General features: G+C 38.2%; 1 protein-coding gene across 2 annotated transcripts in view; it reads left to right on the forward strand.

The window, feature by feature from the left end:
- Pard3b (par-3 family cell polarity regulator beta) overlaps positions 1-14,542 on the forward strand; it is a 978,588-nt gene that overhangs the window by 809,758 nt on the left and 154,288 nt on the right. For both annotated transcript variants that reach the window (XM_040294778.2, XM_005335090.5), the window contains exon 20: positions 13,369-13,671. In XM_040294778.2, coding sequence (XP_040150712.2) covers positions 13,369-13,671 — 303 coding nt within the window. The remainder of the gene's footprint in view (positions 1-13,368; positions 13,672-14,542) is intronic.

Below are 14,542 nucleotides of genomic sequence, written 5' to 3' on the forward strand. Positions count from 1 at the left end.
AGATATTTAAAAGAAAAAGAATCATATGTAAGTAAATTTAGAATTAATGACTAGGTTTTGTTAGATTTTTATCATAGATTTTAAAAGAAGTATAAATAACATAAGCAGCATTTTTGCCTTTATTTTATTTTCTGGGTTTCACATTTTTAAAATTAATATATAATTTCCATGCTGAGAAGTATTCAGGTCTTAACTAAGCAGTTGAATATTCTCTACTCTGTTTTGATGACTGGATATCAACATACAGGACATTTCTGTGACTTGAGAATGTTCCCTCATGCACTTTCTTATTCAGTGTACTCCCCATATGATGAGTTAGTAAATCTCATTTCTGTCACCACCAGACTGTGTGGCCTGATGTCAAATTCCTCAAAAATGGCAGTTGTGCTGTAAGTCCTTTTTGTGTCCAGCTTCTTTCGTTAGGTTTGTCAATTTTGAGATTCATTACCCATGGGTTTTTCAACAGCTGATTTCTGGTAATTGCTGATTTATGTTCGGTTTGATGAAAATACCATAGATAGATTACTCATGCTCCTGTTGATGGACATCTGAGATATTTCCATTTTTTGCTGTGTCGAATAAAGTTACTGCCAAACATTCCTCAAGGATTTTTGTAGATACACCTGTTTCTCAGTACCTGAGAGATGAATTTCTAGGTTGTCGCATCGGTGTATGTCCAGTTTGGAAAGAACTTCCAGCCCTTTCCCCCATGGGATTAGGCCATTTTATACTTCCGCCAGCAGTGTTTGTAAGTTCTAGGTGCTCTACATCCTTTCCAACATTTGGTATTGTCATTCTTTTTCATGTTAGTAAGGGCATCTCATTGTGGTTTAAATTTGCATGACCCTATTGTTTGATGATGTGGAATAGTTTTTCACTTGCCTTTTAAGCATTTCAAGAGTTTCTTTTTATGAAGTATCTATTTTAAGTTTTTTGCCCTGCTTTCATTGGAAACATGTCCAGATCACTTTACTTTGCAAATATCTTTTAATATATATATTTTTTCAAATCCTTTGATATGTATTGTAAATATTTTCTCACATTTGCCCATCAAGATGCTTTTTGATGAGGTTTTAAGTTTGGTGAAATCCAGCTTAACAGATATTTATAGTTCATTCTTCCTGTATCCTGTCTAAGAAATATTTGCCTGCCCCAAGGTTGTGAAGATAGTTTTTGTTTTGTTTTGTTTTAGTAACTTAATTGTTTTAGCCTTTATGCTCAAGCAAATTTTCCATCTTGAATTGAACTTTGTTATAGAATAATGGAGGGGCTAAGGTTCTTGTTTTCCTTATAGATATCCAGTTTTTCCAGATATCAAAATCCACCATTTTGGCTGAAGTGATTTCCCTTAACTCGTTGAATTGTTTTAGTATCATTGTTGTAAATCTTTTCATAAATAAGTGAGGGTCTATTATTGGATTCTGTCTTCCATTCATTGATGTGTTTGTCTAAACTTTGACTCAGATACTGAAGTTTTATTTTAAGTCTTCAAATCAGTAGTAAAAAAACTTCCAATTTTATCCTTATCTTTAAAAATTAATTTGGCTATTCTTGGTCCTTTAACTTTCCACATAAACATAAAAGTCATATTATTAATTTTTATAAAATAATCCTGGTAGGAATTTCATTGCAATGGCATTTAATCTATAGAACAATTTGGCTAAATTCACATCATAAATATCTTGAATTATTTTAAGTAGGGTTGTTTTCTTATTTAATTGACTAATTTTTCATTATTAACATGTAGAAATACTATTGGTGTTTCATATTTAATGTATCCTACAACAGTAACAGTAAAATCTAATTTAAGAAATTATAGATTCCTACAAGACTAATAGTAAAAACTATAATTCAAGAAAAATTCTCTGACATGAAGAATGTACTTAAAAGTATAAATGCAAATGTATTATAGTAAGATTATTGAACTTGAGAGGAGAGCAAAAAATACTTTGATTAGATAAGCAAAGAGAATAGGTTGCTTGTAAGTAACTGTTATGGTTTGGATACAAGATGTCCCCAAAAGCTCCTGTGTTAACGCAAGAATGTTAGAAGGTGAAATGATTGGATTGTGAGAACTGTGATCTAATCAGTGGATTAATCCATTTGATGGATTAATAATTTGAATGGACTAACTGTGCGGTAACTATAGGTAGGCATGGCATGACTGGAGGAAGTGGACTCATCTCTAGCTCTCTTTCTCTTTGCTTTCTGGCTGCCATGACCGGAGAAGTTTCCCTTTGCCATGCCTTTTCCACCCTGATGGTCTGCCTTTCCTCAGGCCCAGAGCAACAGAGTCGGCAAACCATGGACTGAACCTCTGAAACTATGGGCCCCAAATAAACATTTCCTCCTTGAAATTGTTCTTGTCAGGCATTTTCGTTACAGTGATGAAAAGCTGATTAACACAGTAACTTATAAGAGAAATAGGTTATCATTTCACTTTTCAACAGCAATACTGTCATAAGAAAATAAAGTCACATGTTTAAAGTTCCCAGGGAAGAGAGGTGAGCCAATAATTTTATATTCAGAAAAACCAGCTTGTGAATGTAAAGTGCATTTAAAAAAATATTTAATTTTTAGTTGTAGTTGACACCATACCTTTATTTTACTTATTTATTTATGTGGTGCTGAGGATTGAACCTAGGGCCTCTCCCTTGCTAGGCGAGCACTCTACCACTGAGCCACAACCCCAGCCCCTAAAGTGTATATTTTTATCAACTCAAGAAGTACTGTCCACAAGAGTTCTTCCTTAGAAGTCCAGTAGATGACTGCGTTTTCATTAACATAAGGACCACTGGTCTTCATCAAATATATATTTATCTCATATATTAAATGCATGATTATTGTAGAGCTAGGACTGAATGAGAGTTGAACAGAATAGAAGAATGGTCTATAGCAGCTGTGTGCCTTCACAATGCAGGTGTAGTATAGGAATGGAGGGAGAGTAGCAAGAACGTGGGGAAAGCTTAACTCCTTTTAGCAATCAGACTGTTGATGTTGGCACTGGCATTGTTATTCCAGAGTGTGTGTAGGGTGGGGTGGGGGTGTAAATTGTAATCATGGGATATTTAATTCTAGCATTCTCTGTTTCTTGAGAAGCAGAATTTTTAACACGAAGAAAAAAGATACAGAATCTAATTTAGATGCAGTTGTGGTGAGGGAACCCATGGAGACTGCTATGGTTTGGATTTGGTTTAAGTGTGGCCCTCAGAGTTTTCTTTGTCACAATTTTGGGAGTTCCTTGTAGCTAGAGCCTGGTGGGAGGTCCTTGGGTAAAATCAGAAATATGCCCTCTGTATTTGTGTTTTTTTCTTCACTGTGGCCAAAATACTCAACCAAACCAACTTAGAGGAAAAGTTTATTCTGGGCTCATGGTTTCAGAGTGAACGCCCATGCCCAGCTAACTCTATTGCTTTGGGCAGAAGGTGAGACTGAGCATCATGGAAGAAGGGCAGCCGTAGGGAAAAGCAGCAGAGGACATGGAAGCTGGGAAACAGAGAGAGAGACAGAGAGAGGGTGGGGGGAGCCAAGGGGACAAGATACAATCCCCTTGTGATCTAACTTCCTCTGCTACACAGTTTCCATCCAGTCAGTCCATGCAAACTGGGAAGGATGGACCAGACATGGCTCTGGTAATCTAATCACTTCACCTCCTGCATGAACATAAGAGTTTGGTGGTGGTGGGGAGGGCAGATGGCACACTTTATTTTCACACCATAACATCTTTTCAGAATGAATTGTGAAACTCCAGATGCTCTGCCTTTCTGCTCTGAGATGTGAGCTCTGCCTCTCACGCATTTCCACCCTTGCTGTTCAGTGAGATGACCATCCAATGGGGTCCTGCAGTTTGAGCTTTTCTTTAAGTTGATTCCATTTTATTTATTTCTCTCTCTCTCTCTCTCTCTTTTTTTTTTTACATTGATGGGTTTTTTCCTACTTTTTGATGTATTATAGATGTACATACTGGTAGAATTTGTTGTTTCATATTGTTCATGCACATGATATACAATAGAACAATATAATTTGGGCACTTTCACTCCCCAACACTTTCCCCTTCCCTACCTACCTCCCACTCCTTGGTCTCTTTCCTCTACCAATCTCCCTTTGATTTTCATGAGATTCACCCTTGTCTTTCTTTTACTTTTTCCTCTCTAGCTTCCATGTATGACAGAAAACGTACGACCCTTGACCTTCTGGGTTTGACTTACCTTACTTAACATAAGGGTCTCTAGTTCCACTTTCATGCAAGTGACATAAAATCTCATTATTTTTATGGCTGAATAAAACTCTAATTGTGTACATATACCACATTTTCTTTAGCTGGTTCCATAGTTTGGCTATTGCAAATTGTGCTATTATAAACATGGGTATGCATGTACCCCTGTAATATGATGGCTTTCATACTTCAAGATGAATACCCGGGAGTGGTATAGCTGGGTCATATGGTGGTTCCATGCCTAGTCTTTCGAGGAACCTCTATACTGATTTCCATAGGGGATATACTAATTTACAGACCTACCCACAGTGGACAAGTGTTCCTTTTTCTCCACCTCTTCTCCAGCATTTATTTGTATTCTTGATGACTGCCATTCTGACAGGTGTGAGTTGAAATCCAAGGGCAGTTTTGGTTCACATTTTCCCAATTGCTAATGATTTTGAAAACTTTTTTCATATATTTGTTGGTCATTTGTATTTCTTCCTTTTTGAAGTGTCTGTTTAATTCAATTGCCTGGTTATTAATTGGGGTTATTTGACCTCTTGGTGTAAAGTTTATTGGTTTGTTTGTTTTAGTTCTTTATATTTTCTAGATGCTGATCTTCTTTCAGAAGAATCTCTCGCAAAGATTTTCTCCCATTCTGTGGCTTCTCTGTTCACATTCCTAATTGGGTTTTTTGTTGCTGTTGTTTGTTTTTGTTTGTTTGTTTGTTTGTTTGTTTTTGTTTTGTTTTCTGTGCAGAAGCTTTTAATTTGATGAAATCCCATTTATTAACTCTGGGCATTAGTTTCTGAGCTTTAGAAGCCCTATCAAGAAAGTTATTGCTTATGCTTATGTGCTGGAGTATGGACCCTATGTTTTCTTTTTAGGAGTTGCACAGTTTTTGACCTAATTCCTAGGTCTTTGATCCATTTTGAATTGACTTTTGTGCAGGGTGAGATATAAGAATCTAGTTTCATTCTTCTACGTATGGATAACCTGTTTCCCCAGCACTATATGTTGAAAAGGCTGTCTGTTCTCCAGCCTTTATATGTTTTGGGCACCTTTGCCGGGAATCAAATGATTGAATCTGTTTCGGTTTGTTTCTGTATCTTTAATTCTGTATCATTGGTCTATGTGTCTGTTTTTATGCCAGTATCATGCAGTTTTGTTTATGATAGCTCTGTAGTATAATTTGAAGTCAGGTATTATATGCCTTCAGCATTGCTTTCTTTTTTGCTTAGAATAGATTTGATTCTCCTGGGTCTTTTATTCTTCTTAATGAATTTTAGAACTTTTTTCTAGTTCTGTGAAGAATGTTGTTAGTATTTTGATGGGAATTGGATTAAATCTGTATCTTGCATTTCATAGCATAGCCACTTTAACAATATTTATTCTGCCTATACATGAACATAGGAGGTCTTTCCATCTTCGGAGGTCTTCTTCAATTTCTTTTCAGTATGCTATAGTTTTCATTGTAGAGGTTTTTCACCTCTTTGATTATATATAGATATATAATATTTTACACACACACACACACACACACACACACACACACACACATTATCCCCCCTCCCCAGGCTACTGTGAATAGAGTTGTTTTCCTGATTTCTTTCTCCGCAGATTCATTGTTGATATATAGGAAAGCTATTGGTTTTTGTTTGCTGGTTTTGTAACTTGCTACTTTGACAAATTTGTTTATTAGCACTAGCAGTCATTTGGTGGAGTTCTTTGGATCTTCTAGGTATAGGAGCATATCATCTGCAAACTTGGATAATCCAACTTGTTCCTATTCTATCTTTATCCTTCTATTTTCTTCTCTTGCCTAATTGCCCTCGCTAGAATTTCTAGCACTATACTAACAGGAGTGTTGAGAGTGGACATCCTTCTCTTGTCCTAGGTTTTTAAGGAAATGTCTTCTTCATTTACTATGAGGTTGGCTTTCCATGTCTTCTTGAGCTATGTACTGAGAGCAAGAGCAAGGGCTGGGGGGTGTTAACTTCTTCCTCTTTTTTTATTGCTTTCTGAGTTACCAGTTGGAGTAGCCTAAATCTGAAGCTGGTTGAAATAATTCTTAGCGTCTCTTCTCCCCAGTATGAGGTAGGATGGGATGGGAAGTACTGTCAGGTGAAGTTTTGTCTGCACACACACCAGTGGTTCATTCCCAGGGTGAAGCTGCTGCAGAGTTCTATGACTGGAGTTCCAGGGAGTGGGGCTTCGGCCCAGTCAGGCCTCAGAGGCTTTACTGAGTGATGTCTGCTGTGGAGGATTAAATCAACACTCCCCTAGTGCCTGAAAGTCACTGATCTGTGTATGTTGGGGGGTAGGGGTAGTGCCATCTGAATCCCAGGAGCCTCCCAAAAAATTCTAGGTGGAGTAGGGGAGCCAGTCCTCCACACACTCTGCTGCGCCCAGAAACACTGCCTTCCTGGCTTGGTCCCCACTGTATTACACACACCTGTCCAGATTCCCCACCCAGTTCAGCTGGTCTCCTGAGTCACCAGACCCAAAGGAGAAATGACTTGGGCTCCTCTTCACTTTTCCAACTGTAATCCCCTGGGTGCCATCGTCTCTGTGCCCATTTCTCTCCCGTTCTGCTAGGGACACCCTGGGTCATGTGGCAGGCACTTGGTGGAACAGCATGGCAGCGTTTTCTTGATCTTCCAGCTTCATAGCAGCAGCTGTAGCCTGGCTGCTCCAAGATGATTCCACTCAGGCCTCTGAAGCCAGTTGAGCACTTTTCAAACACCAGTGCACCATGCAGCCTCTGGACCCACTAAGTTCAGGCCTCTTTTCTGGTGTCAGGTTTTCCGTTACCAAATCTGTGCTTCTCTCTCGGTTCTCCCTCCCTCGGTGCTGCCACGGCTGCCACTGCCGTAACAGGCTCTGCTCTAGTGCCCTCTCTCTCCTTTGTTTGATAGACCCAAACAGTCTAACATTCTGACTGTCCAATATGGAATTTCAGTGAAATCCCTCTTTTACCCACATCACTGAGGAGCAGTACTCCTACTGCTTGAATCCCAAGCCACAGAGCAACTAGGATTGCTGTCTTCTTCTACCTGCCATCTTGAATCTCTCTGTTTGAACTTTTAGCATCCAAAAAATGTGAGCAAATAACCCTCTTTTCTCTATAAAGTTAACCTACCTAACATATTTCATTGTAGTAACAGAAAATGAACTACTACAGAGACCTTCTGGGAAATGTGAAAAGGTCTATTTTTTTTTTAAATTTTTTTCCTCAGTAATACAACATTTCTACCTTATAGCAGTTCGTAGTCCATGGGCTTGGCTTTGCCAAATTTGTATATCTTTGTATTGTTTCATAATAAAAGTTAAACTTACAAAAAATGTATAATATTATTTACCTTACCAAAAATATGAATGCTAGGTATGCTCGTTTTATATAAAGCTTATTTGCTGATAACTTTTACTAATGTGTTCCTTTTGTAGAGGAGCTCTAGGTGGATAACTGAAACCAGTCTACCATATCATATTTATACCCCAGCATTAAGTAAACATTGCATTTTTATACCCATTAATTTGTGCCCTACCCTCTGGCTTGAGAGCCTCCACCATTTCCACAAGTTGGAACAACATTGACAAGTCCTTTTAAAGCCCATTCGTGTGCCAGCATCTTCAGATTGTTTCTCAAAGTCCCCAAAGTGAGTTGACCTTTTACCCTCTGTACATGTGGTACCTTTGTTCTTCTTGTTCTTCACTAAATTATAGTCACCTGTTTATGTCTCTCTTGAGTGAGTCAGAGACTGATATAGTGTAATATCAGCAAATATTGAGTGAATTAATGCCAACCAAAAATTAGCAGAAAGAAATTCATGTGACATACTCAAGGAGCTTGTAGTCTAGTTATAGAATCAGAATGTCTAGAATAAATAAATAAAAGGTCTTTTTTTTTCCCACCACCTTGTTCCAACATGTAGAAATGGTATGAAGTTCTCCAGTCAGATGGAGGGACATGAGCCAATGGCCATGAGCATATAAGGTTACTTAATGCTAGGGCATAATGTGACGTGATAGAAACAGACAGGTTTGAGTTATTCGCCTACAGCTTCTCTACAAAAGGAACACATTCAGTAAAAGTCATTGACCAATTTCTATAAGGTAAATATAACACAAGTGTGCCTAATATTTAAAATTTTTGGTCATGTAAATCCTATTGTTTCTTCCTTTGTTAGTGTACATTTTATTATAAAATGAAACAAAGGTACAGAAATTCATACAAAATCAACCCAAGGATTCGAGAACTGTATAACTGCATAATATTTCAGAATAATAGAGAATTTACTGGATACATGGGTTGAAGAGAAGACAAACTGTTAAGGTCAATGTGGTGCTATCTGTAAGTTTAGTCCTTAGGTTTAGTCCTCTAGAAAACTAGCTCTGAACGTTTGACCGAGGGAGAATGTGTGCTCTTGGTAAAAGCAGTTGTTCTTGAAGGGACCAGACACAGGTTCAGGTTCATGACAATAAAGTCATGAAAACTCAGATTGAAAGATGGGATGACTACTGGTACAGTGTATTTAATTTTTTAAGTCTTGAATCATTACAACTTGTAATTGTTAGAGAAACTTTTATGTTTCAAAAGTTTTATCAAAAATAAATTATATAAAAATTAAAAGAGCATATAAGGTAGAAATGCTATTTTGAGTTCCACTCTCTGGAGGTAACCACTGTTAAGAATTTTTTGTATATATGCAAGGATATTTTCTGTATATATGCAGGTATTTTCTGTGTATATGCAAAGATATCAACATATAGTTATCAAATATCATATACTCATTTATGTATACACCTGAATGCATATTTAGAATAGGAATAGTTCGACCCTATTTTTTTAACACCCTATTTTTTAATATCTTTCTTTCATAGACCCTTATTACAACACAATTTTTCACTATTCTAATAGTACTCAGTATGGTTTTCTTTTGCATTGTATCTGAAATCCTTTGGTCATAATTTAAAAAAATCCCATTTGCATTTATTGCTATGACATAAATTTGGTCAACTTATTTTGTTACTTTCTTTTTTACTGATTTTTCTGTTTTCTATTTTCTATTGTGTAGTCAGGTTTTCTTTTGTCTATTTCTCCCCTGCTGATAATTTGTTCTTTTTAGTGGTCTTCCTTCTAATTTATATTTACTATGCTCAGATCTCTTTTCTTGACTTACCAATTTAAATGCTAACTCCTGATGCCTGCTTCATAAGGCAAGGAAATCCTCATGTGATAATGCTATCTCCTAACCATCCTCCTTATTGGCTTTTGATTTTCATCAGTGATATTACTTTTATACTGTCAGAGTATAAAATATTTAAATTTTTTCTATAATTATTGTTTGCACAGATGTTTAGCCTTAGCATTTACATGTAAATGAATGTATTGCTCACCTCTAGACCTGTCAATCTACAGCCTCATCAGAGTCCTAGTCTGCTTTGCTATACTTTAAACTGAGTAATTTATGAAGAATAGAAGTTTACCTTCTTACAGTTCTGGAAACTGAGAAGTCCAACTTTCCAAAAAGGGGACCCTCTCCCCTTTTTTGTTTTCAGTGCTGGGAACCAAGCCCAAATCCTCACCCTCACTAGGCAAGTACTCTGCCACTGAAATACATCCCCAGGCCCCCACATCTTAACCACCACCATACAAAGTAAGCTTCAACACACAAATTTTGAGGGATATTCAGACCAGAGTAATTCACGTGAATTCAATTCCTGGTTGCCTACTTTTCATTATTAATTAGTTTTTCAAGATGGGTCAACAGGTATCATACCCACACTCTATTTTTAAAGTGTTCAAGAGTATTTTTCTTTTGTCTTTATTCACATTTGAAGCCAGAATTAATTTGCCCGAATTTAATCTTTCTCCTTGAAAGAATGTCCATGCTTACTACATGCAATAATTTCTAATATTTTCTCTTATAATTAATTTCATTTTCTACCATGTTCAAAATTTAAAGGAAAAAATACCGCTTAAATGTAGTATTAGATGGTGTGGATATAATGATGTAAGGTCACCAGTAGCTTCAGTTCTTTAAATTCTCTCCAGAAATCTTCTTCCAAATTTGCTGCATACACTGCCCTGGGAGTTTGTTTTATATGGTCTTTGATTTGAGGGAGGAGGTAATCCTGACAAAAGATCAGTCTTCTGCTTAGTGAAGCCTCAAGTTTTATTTTTATGGGTTTGGGGTTATCCCTGCTCCTCTGTCTTTCAAAGCAGATTGATTCTTCTCTCTCCTCCATCTCACCTCCCTAAAGTTTGCTCACCTCCAGTGGGTGCTGAGTGGGTATATGTCTCCCCCAGCCCTGCCCCTTCTTCACTCTGAAGCTGGATGCTCCCAAAGATTTTCCCATAATTCCAGGACTGTACCCACCCCTGCCCTCAGACACTTCTTTTCTAAGTGAAGCAACAGTGGACTGTGGATAAAGAAATGCAAATAGGAGAGTGAAATTCAGAAGTATTATAGAAAAAAAGAAACAACAAGTGTTTCCATAGCAGGGGGAGGGGGAAAGGTTTAAATAATTCAAAGGTGATGTGTTCTGGAGAATGGGGAAACTAGGAGTACCATGAAATGAAGAAGGTTATATTATCATGGCTGTTTTGAAAAATAGATACTTTAACAGGTTGAGTTCCCAGTGGTGAAGAGACCTCCAAGTGGAAATGACTAGAAACAATTAGAATTCTCTCACTGAATTGGGGCGGGGGAGGTCAGAGCTACAGAAACAAAATCGTTTTCTTTGACATTTCTCTCTTGAGAGAGTCTCTTCTGCCTCCATACACCCCCTTTCAGAGATTGCCTTGTCCTCCCCCACATGGAGAGACCCTGATATATGGCATAATAATGATGGTTCAGAGAAATTACTATTTCACCTACTGAGTGATTAATATGAAATTAGTTACTGCAACACTCAATGGTGCAGAGAAGATCGAGGAGGAATTTGGTTTTGTTTTAGAAAGAAAAAAATACAAGATAAAATACTGCTTTGCATACACAGAGTACTTTTCATCTGAGAATCTTGACGCACTCAGCAAGCTTCATTAATGAGAAAACCTCTAAGAAAGAAGGGGGATGAAGTAAGAAACCCAGATTCCAGTGTTCTGTTTCTGTAATTTTAGAAAATCAAGCTCGGTATTTTCTTCTTCTGTTAATACACAAGTGTAGCCCCCTGCAGCAGCCAGGAGATATTCATCTTGCTGCTGAATGATTTTTCTCGAAGGCATCCCACTTATGAGGGCGTCCCACAGAACCCCACCCCCTAACTTTATTGATGTCCTCCGCTCTATTTGCAATGGAAATCCATCCCTATCATCATAGTGCAGCAAGCTTTCTCTGATAATCGAGTCTGCAGTGTCCCTGGAAAGATTATTTTGTTGCAGAATAGAGCAGGTTATCTTCTTTATCAAAAATTATTCAAAACAAACATCCATGAATCTAGGACTAACATGCATCGAAAGGGGACAGGCAAGGCCTCTTAACGGGTACCCTACTGTGTAATCTTCCTTTCATCTTAATTCAAAATCCCTTGGAGATTCAAGTTGACGTATGCAAAAAAAAAATATAAATTCTTCTAATTACTTGTATGTAGGGTACATAGTTGGGTCTACTCAAAAGAGACGTACAAACGTGCATGCTGGTATTTATTTTCATCTGTTGTGGCTTGAGGAAAGATGCTGTGTTTTTGTTTTTGTTTTTACTTTGCCTCCTCTATCTTTTTTTTTCTTCCATTTTCTTTCTCCTGCCCAATTTCTTTTCTTCTCCCTTCTACTCAAAGCAAAACTAAAAATAAAAACAAAATGCTTCCTGTCCAAAAAATACACACATACACACACACACACACACACACACATACACACACACACCTTGAAAGATCATGGCTTCTGAAGATTTTGACAGCAGATTTGATGTTTGTCAAATGAAACTAGCCGCCATCTACAAAAATAACTGTTTTTGTTTGAAGGGGAGAAAATGCCAAGGAGTTTCAGGTTTTATCCTGTAACTCATCCAGGCCTTTTCTGTATATCCCCAGACATACATAGATCTTTCAGGTCTAGCCCACAGTCTTCTCACGTTCTCTGGGCCTAGGACTTCAGGTTTGTCCCCACCCTTTCTTGAGCATCTTTCTTTAGCCACTTGAACCTGCATCATCTCTCTCCCTCATCCCAAACACGCTGCTCCTTGTTTGCCCCGTGACAGAAGGTCAGCTCTTTCCTAATTAGAGACAAACCCTTCTAGCATCATCAAGATCACCACTGTCTATTAGGATGCCACAGTGGCCTTTCCATTTTGTCACATAACTGGGAATTTAGGAGAGCCAATTTAACACTTTCCAGATTAAATGTCAAATCCTCAAAATTCAGATGGATTTGGAATCCACCTCAGTCTATTTTTCCATTCCATTCCCAGCAATACACAGTGGCACTGACTAGCAGCAACATTTTGTAATTTCACTGAAGGCTGTGGCGCTGTGGAATTCTGCCAGTAATGGTGTTTAATTCACTTATATGTGCCAATTCATCTCTGTCAGGAGCCTATTAATTTCTTCATTATTTTACTCTGTCCGTAGCCCCTATATAATGAGACACAATGATCCCTATTTGTGTAACCAAAAAACTTGGAGTCTTTTATAAATCACCCTGATCTCACTGCTTTTAGTGACCAGACTCTGTATTTCTTTTTCATATTTAAATCAATCTTTTTTTTTTTTTTTTTTTTTTTGCAAACTCTTTTTCCCAGAAGAATACATTTTGGAACTCTAGAGCACTAAACAGTGAAGCCATAGAAAAAGAGTTACATTCTGATAGGCTATTATCATCCATCCCTGTCCCGGTGAACTCTTCCAGAATATCCACCAGAGATGCACTGTTTCCACAAACACTTCCCAAGTGCAAGGAAGGAATGCTATCGGCCCAGTCATCAGTGGGCAAGATGTTGAAATACCTACATCATAGCTATCAAAGTAAAGACCCCGTAACAAATAAAGGTCAGAGATATAAAATTAATCTTCTTAGACTGTCAGCATTTCTGCATGGTGTGATCCTGAGCAAACGAGGAAATGACAGCTGAGTGACTAGCAAGAGTTAATATAGACTTAGGAGAATATTTGTTGTTTTATTATATGAAACTCATATATGTCTCTGCTACCTCTTCTACATTTTTCAGGATTGGAGCAAAACATCAGGAGCTGAGGGAAAAGCAGGCCAGAGATCTTGTTGATTATGCTACTGGTGCAGCTGGGTCTGCGCACGATATGGAAGATGATGAAATGGACCCGAATTATGCCAGAGTGAACCACTTTCGGGAACCATGTGCATCGGCAAGTGTCTTCAGGTCTCCATCTCCCCCTCGGCCTGGACCCCTAGGTTACCCTCGGGATGGCCGACCACTGTCTCCAGAGAGAGACCACTTAGAGGGTCTCTATGCCAAGGTCAACAAGCCATATCATCCACCAGCTCCAGTTGACAGGTAATGTTACCCAGTGAAAGATGAATGTAGTTTTAATTCAGTAAGTTTCAAATCGTCTCTACGGCTAAAGCAGATAAAAAATACATCCTTCAGTCTCTTAAGACTGAAATGACACAGTGCCACCGACAAGTGCTTCACCTCGACCTACCTACCTGTAAGGTATCCGCCATCAAAAATAAAACAATAACTGGCTCTAAGGTGACATGAATGAACGGTGGTAGAGGAGTTCATGGTGCAACAGGGAGTCATTTTGGCCGGAATATTGTGACAGAGAACTCAGGATGAAAACTTTGAAGGAATATTGTCCTTTCTCCTTGAGCCTTATTGTAAGAGACTTATTCAAGAAGATGGCATGAGACTTGGAGGTGAGGAGTCAGAGAAGAGAAAATGATGACTCTCAAGTAGGCGTGATTGAAGTGGAGTTATAGATAGACGTGGAGTGGGGGGGCAGGAAACTTCGGAATTCCACACTCAAGGAAGATGGGACTCTGTATAGGTATTCACGGATGATCAGAGGTAGACAAGGAAATAATCTTAATGGTAGATGTTGATGAAGTAGAAAAGGATAGGAGGTGACAAGGACAAGATCTTTAGGTTTACCAGCTAAGGAAAGAGATCATAGGATCATTTGTCAGTACAATCCAAATAGGTAGGGAATAAGAGGATTCCAGCTATACCTCCCGCCAAAAGTGAAATGCCTTGTCTCCCCGAAAGGCATTTCACTAAGGGATTTTTGCTCCATGCCTTGTTAGGTGATCCTTGGAATTACATGTGCAAGGAATGGGTTGGTGACCTTCCTCTAGTCTGTCCGTAGCCTTGCAATCTGGAGGCAGGAGGTGATAAGGAAGTGTGGCAGGCATGAGAGCTTTCG

This window comes from Ictidomys tridecemlineatus, chromosome 7 (assembly GCF_052094955.1).
Source record: "Ictidomys tridecemlineatus isolate mIctTri1 chromosome 7, mIctTri1.hap1, whole genome shotgun sequence".
Lineage (NCBI taxonomy): Eukaryota > Metazoa > Chordata > Mammalia > Rodentia > Sciuridae > Ictidomys > Ictidomys tridecemlineatus.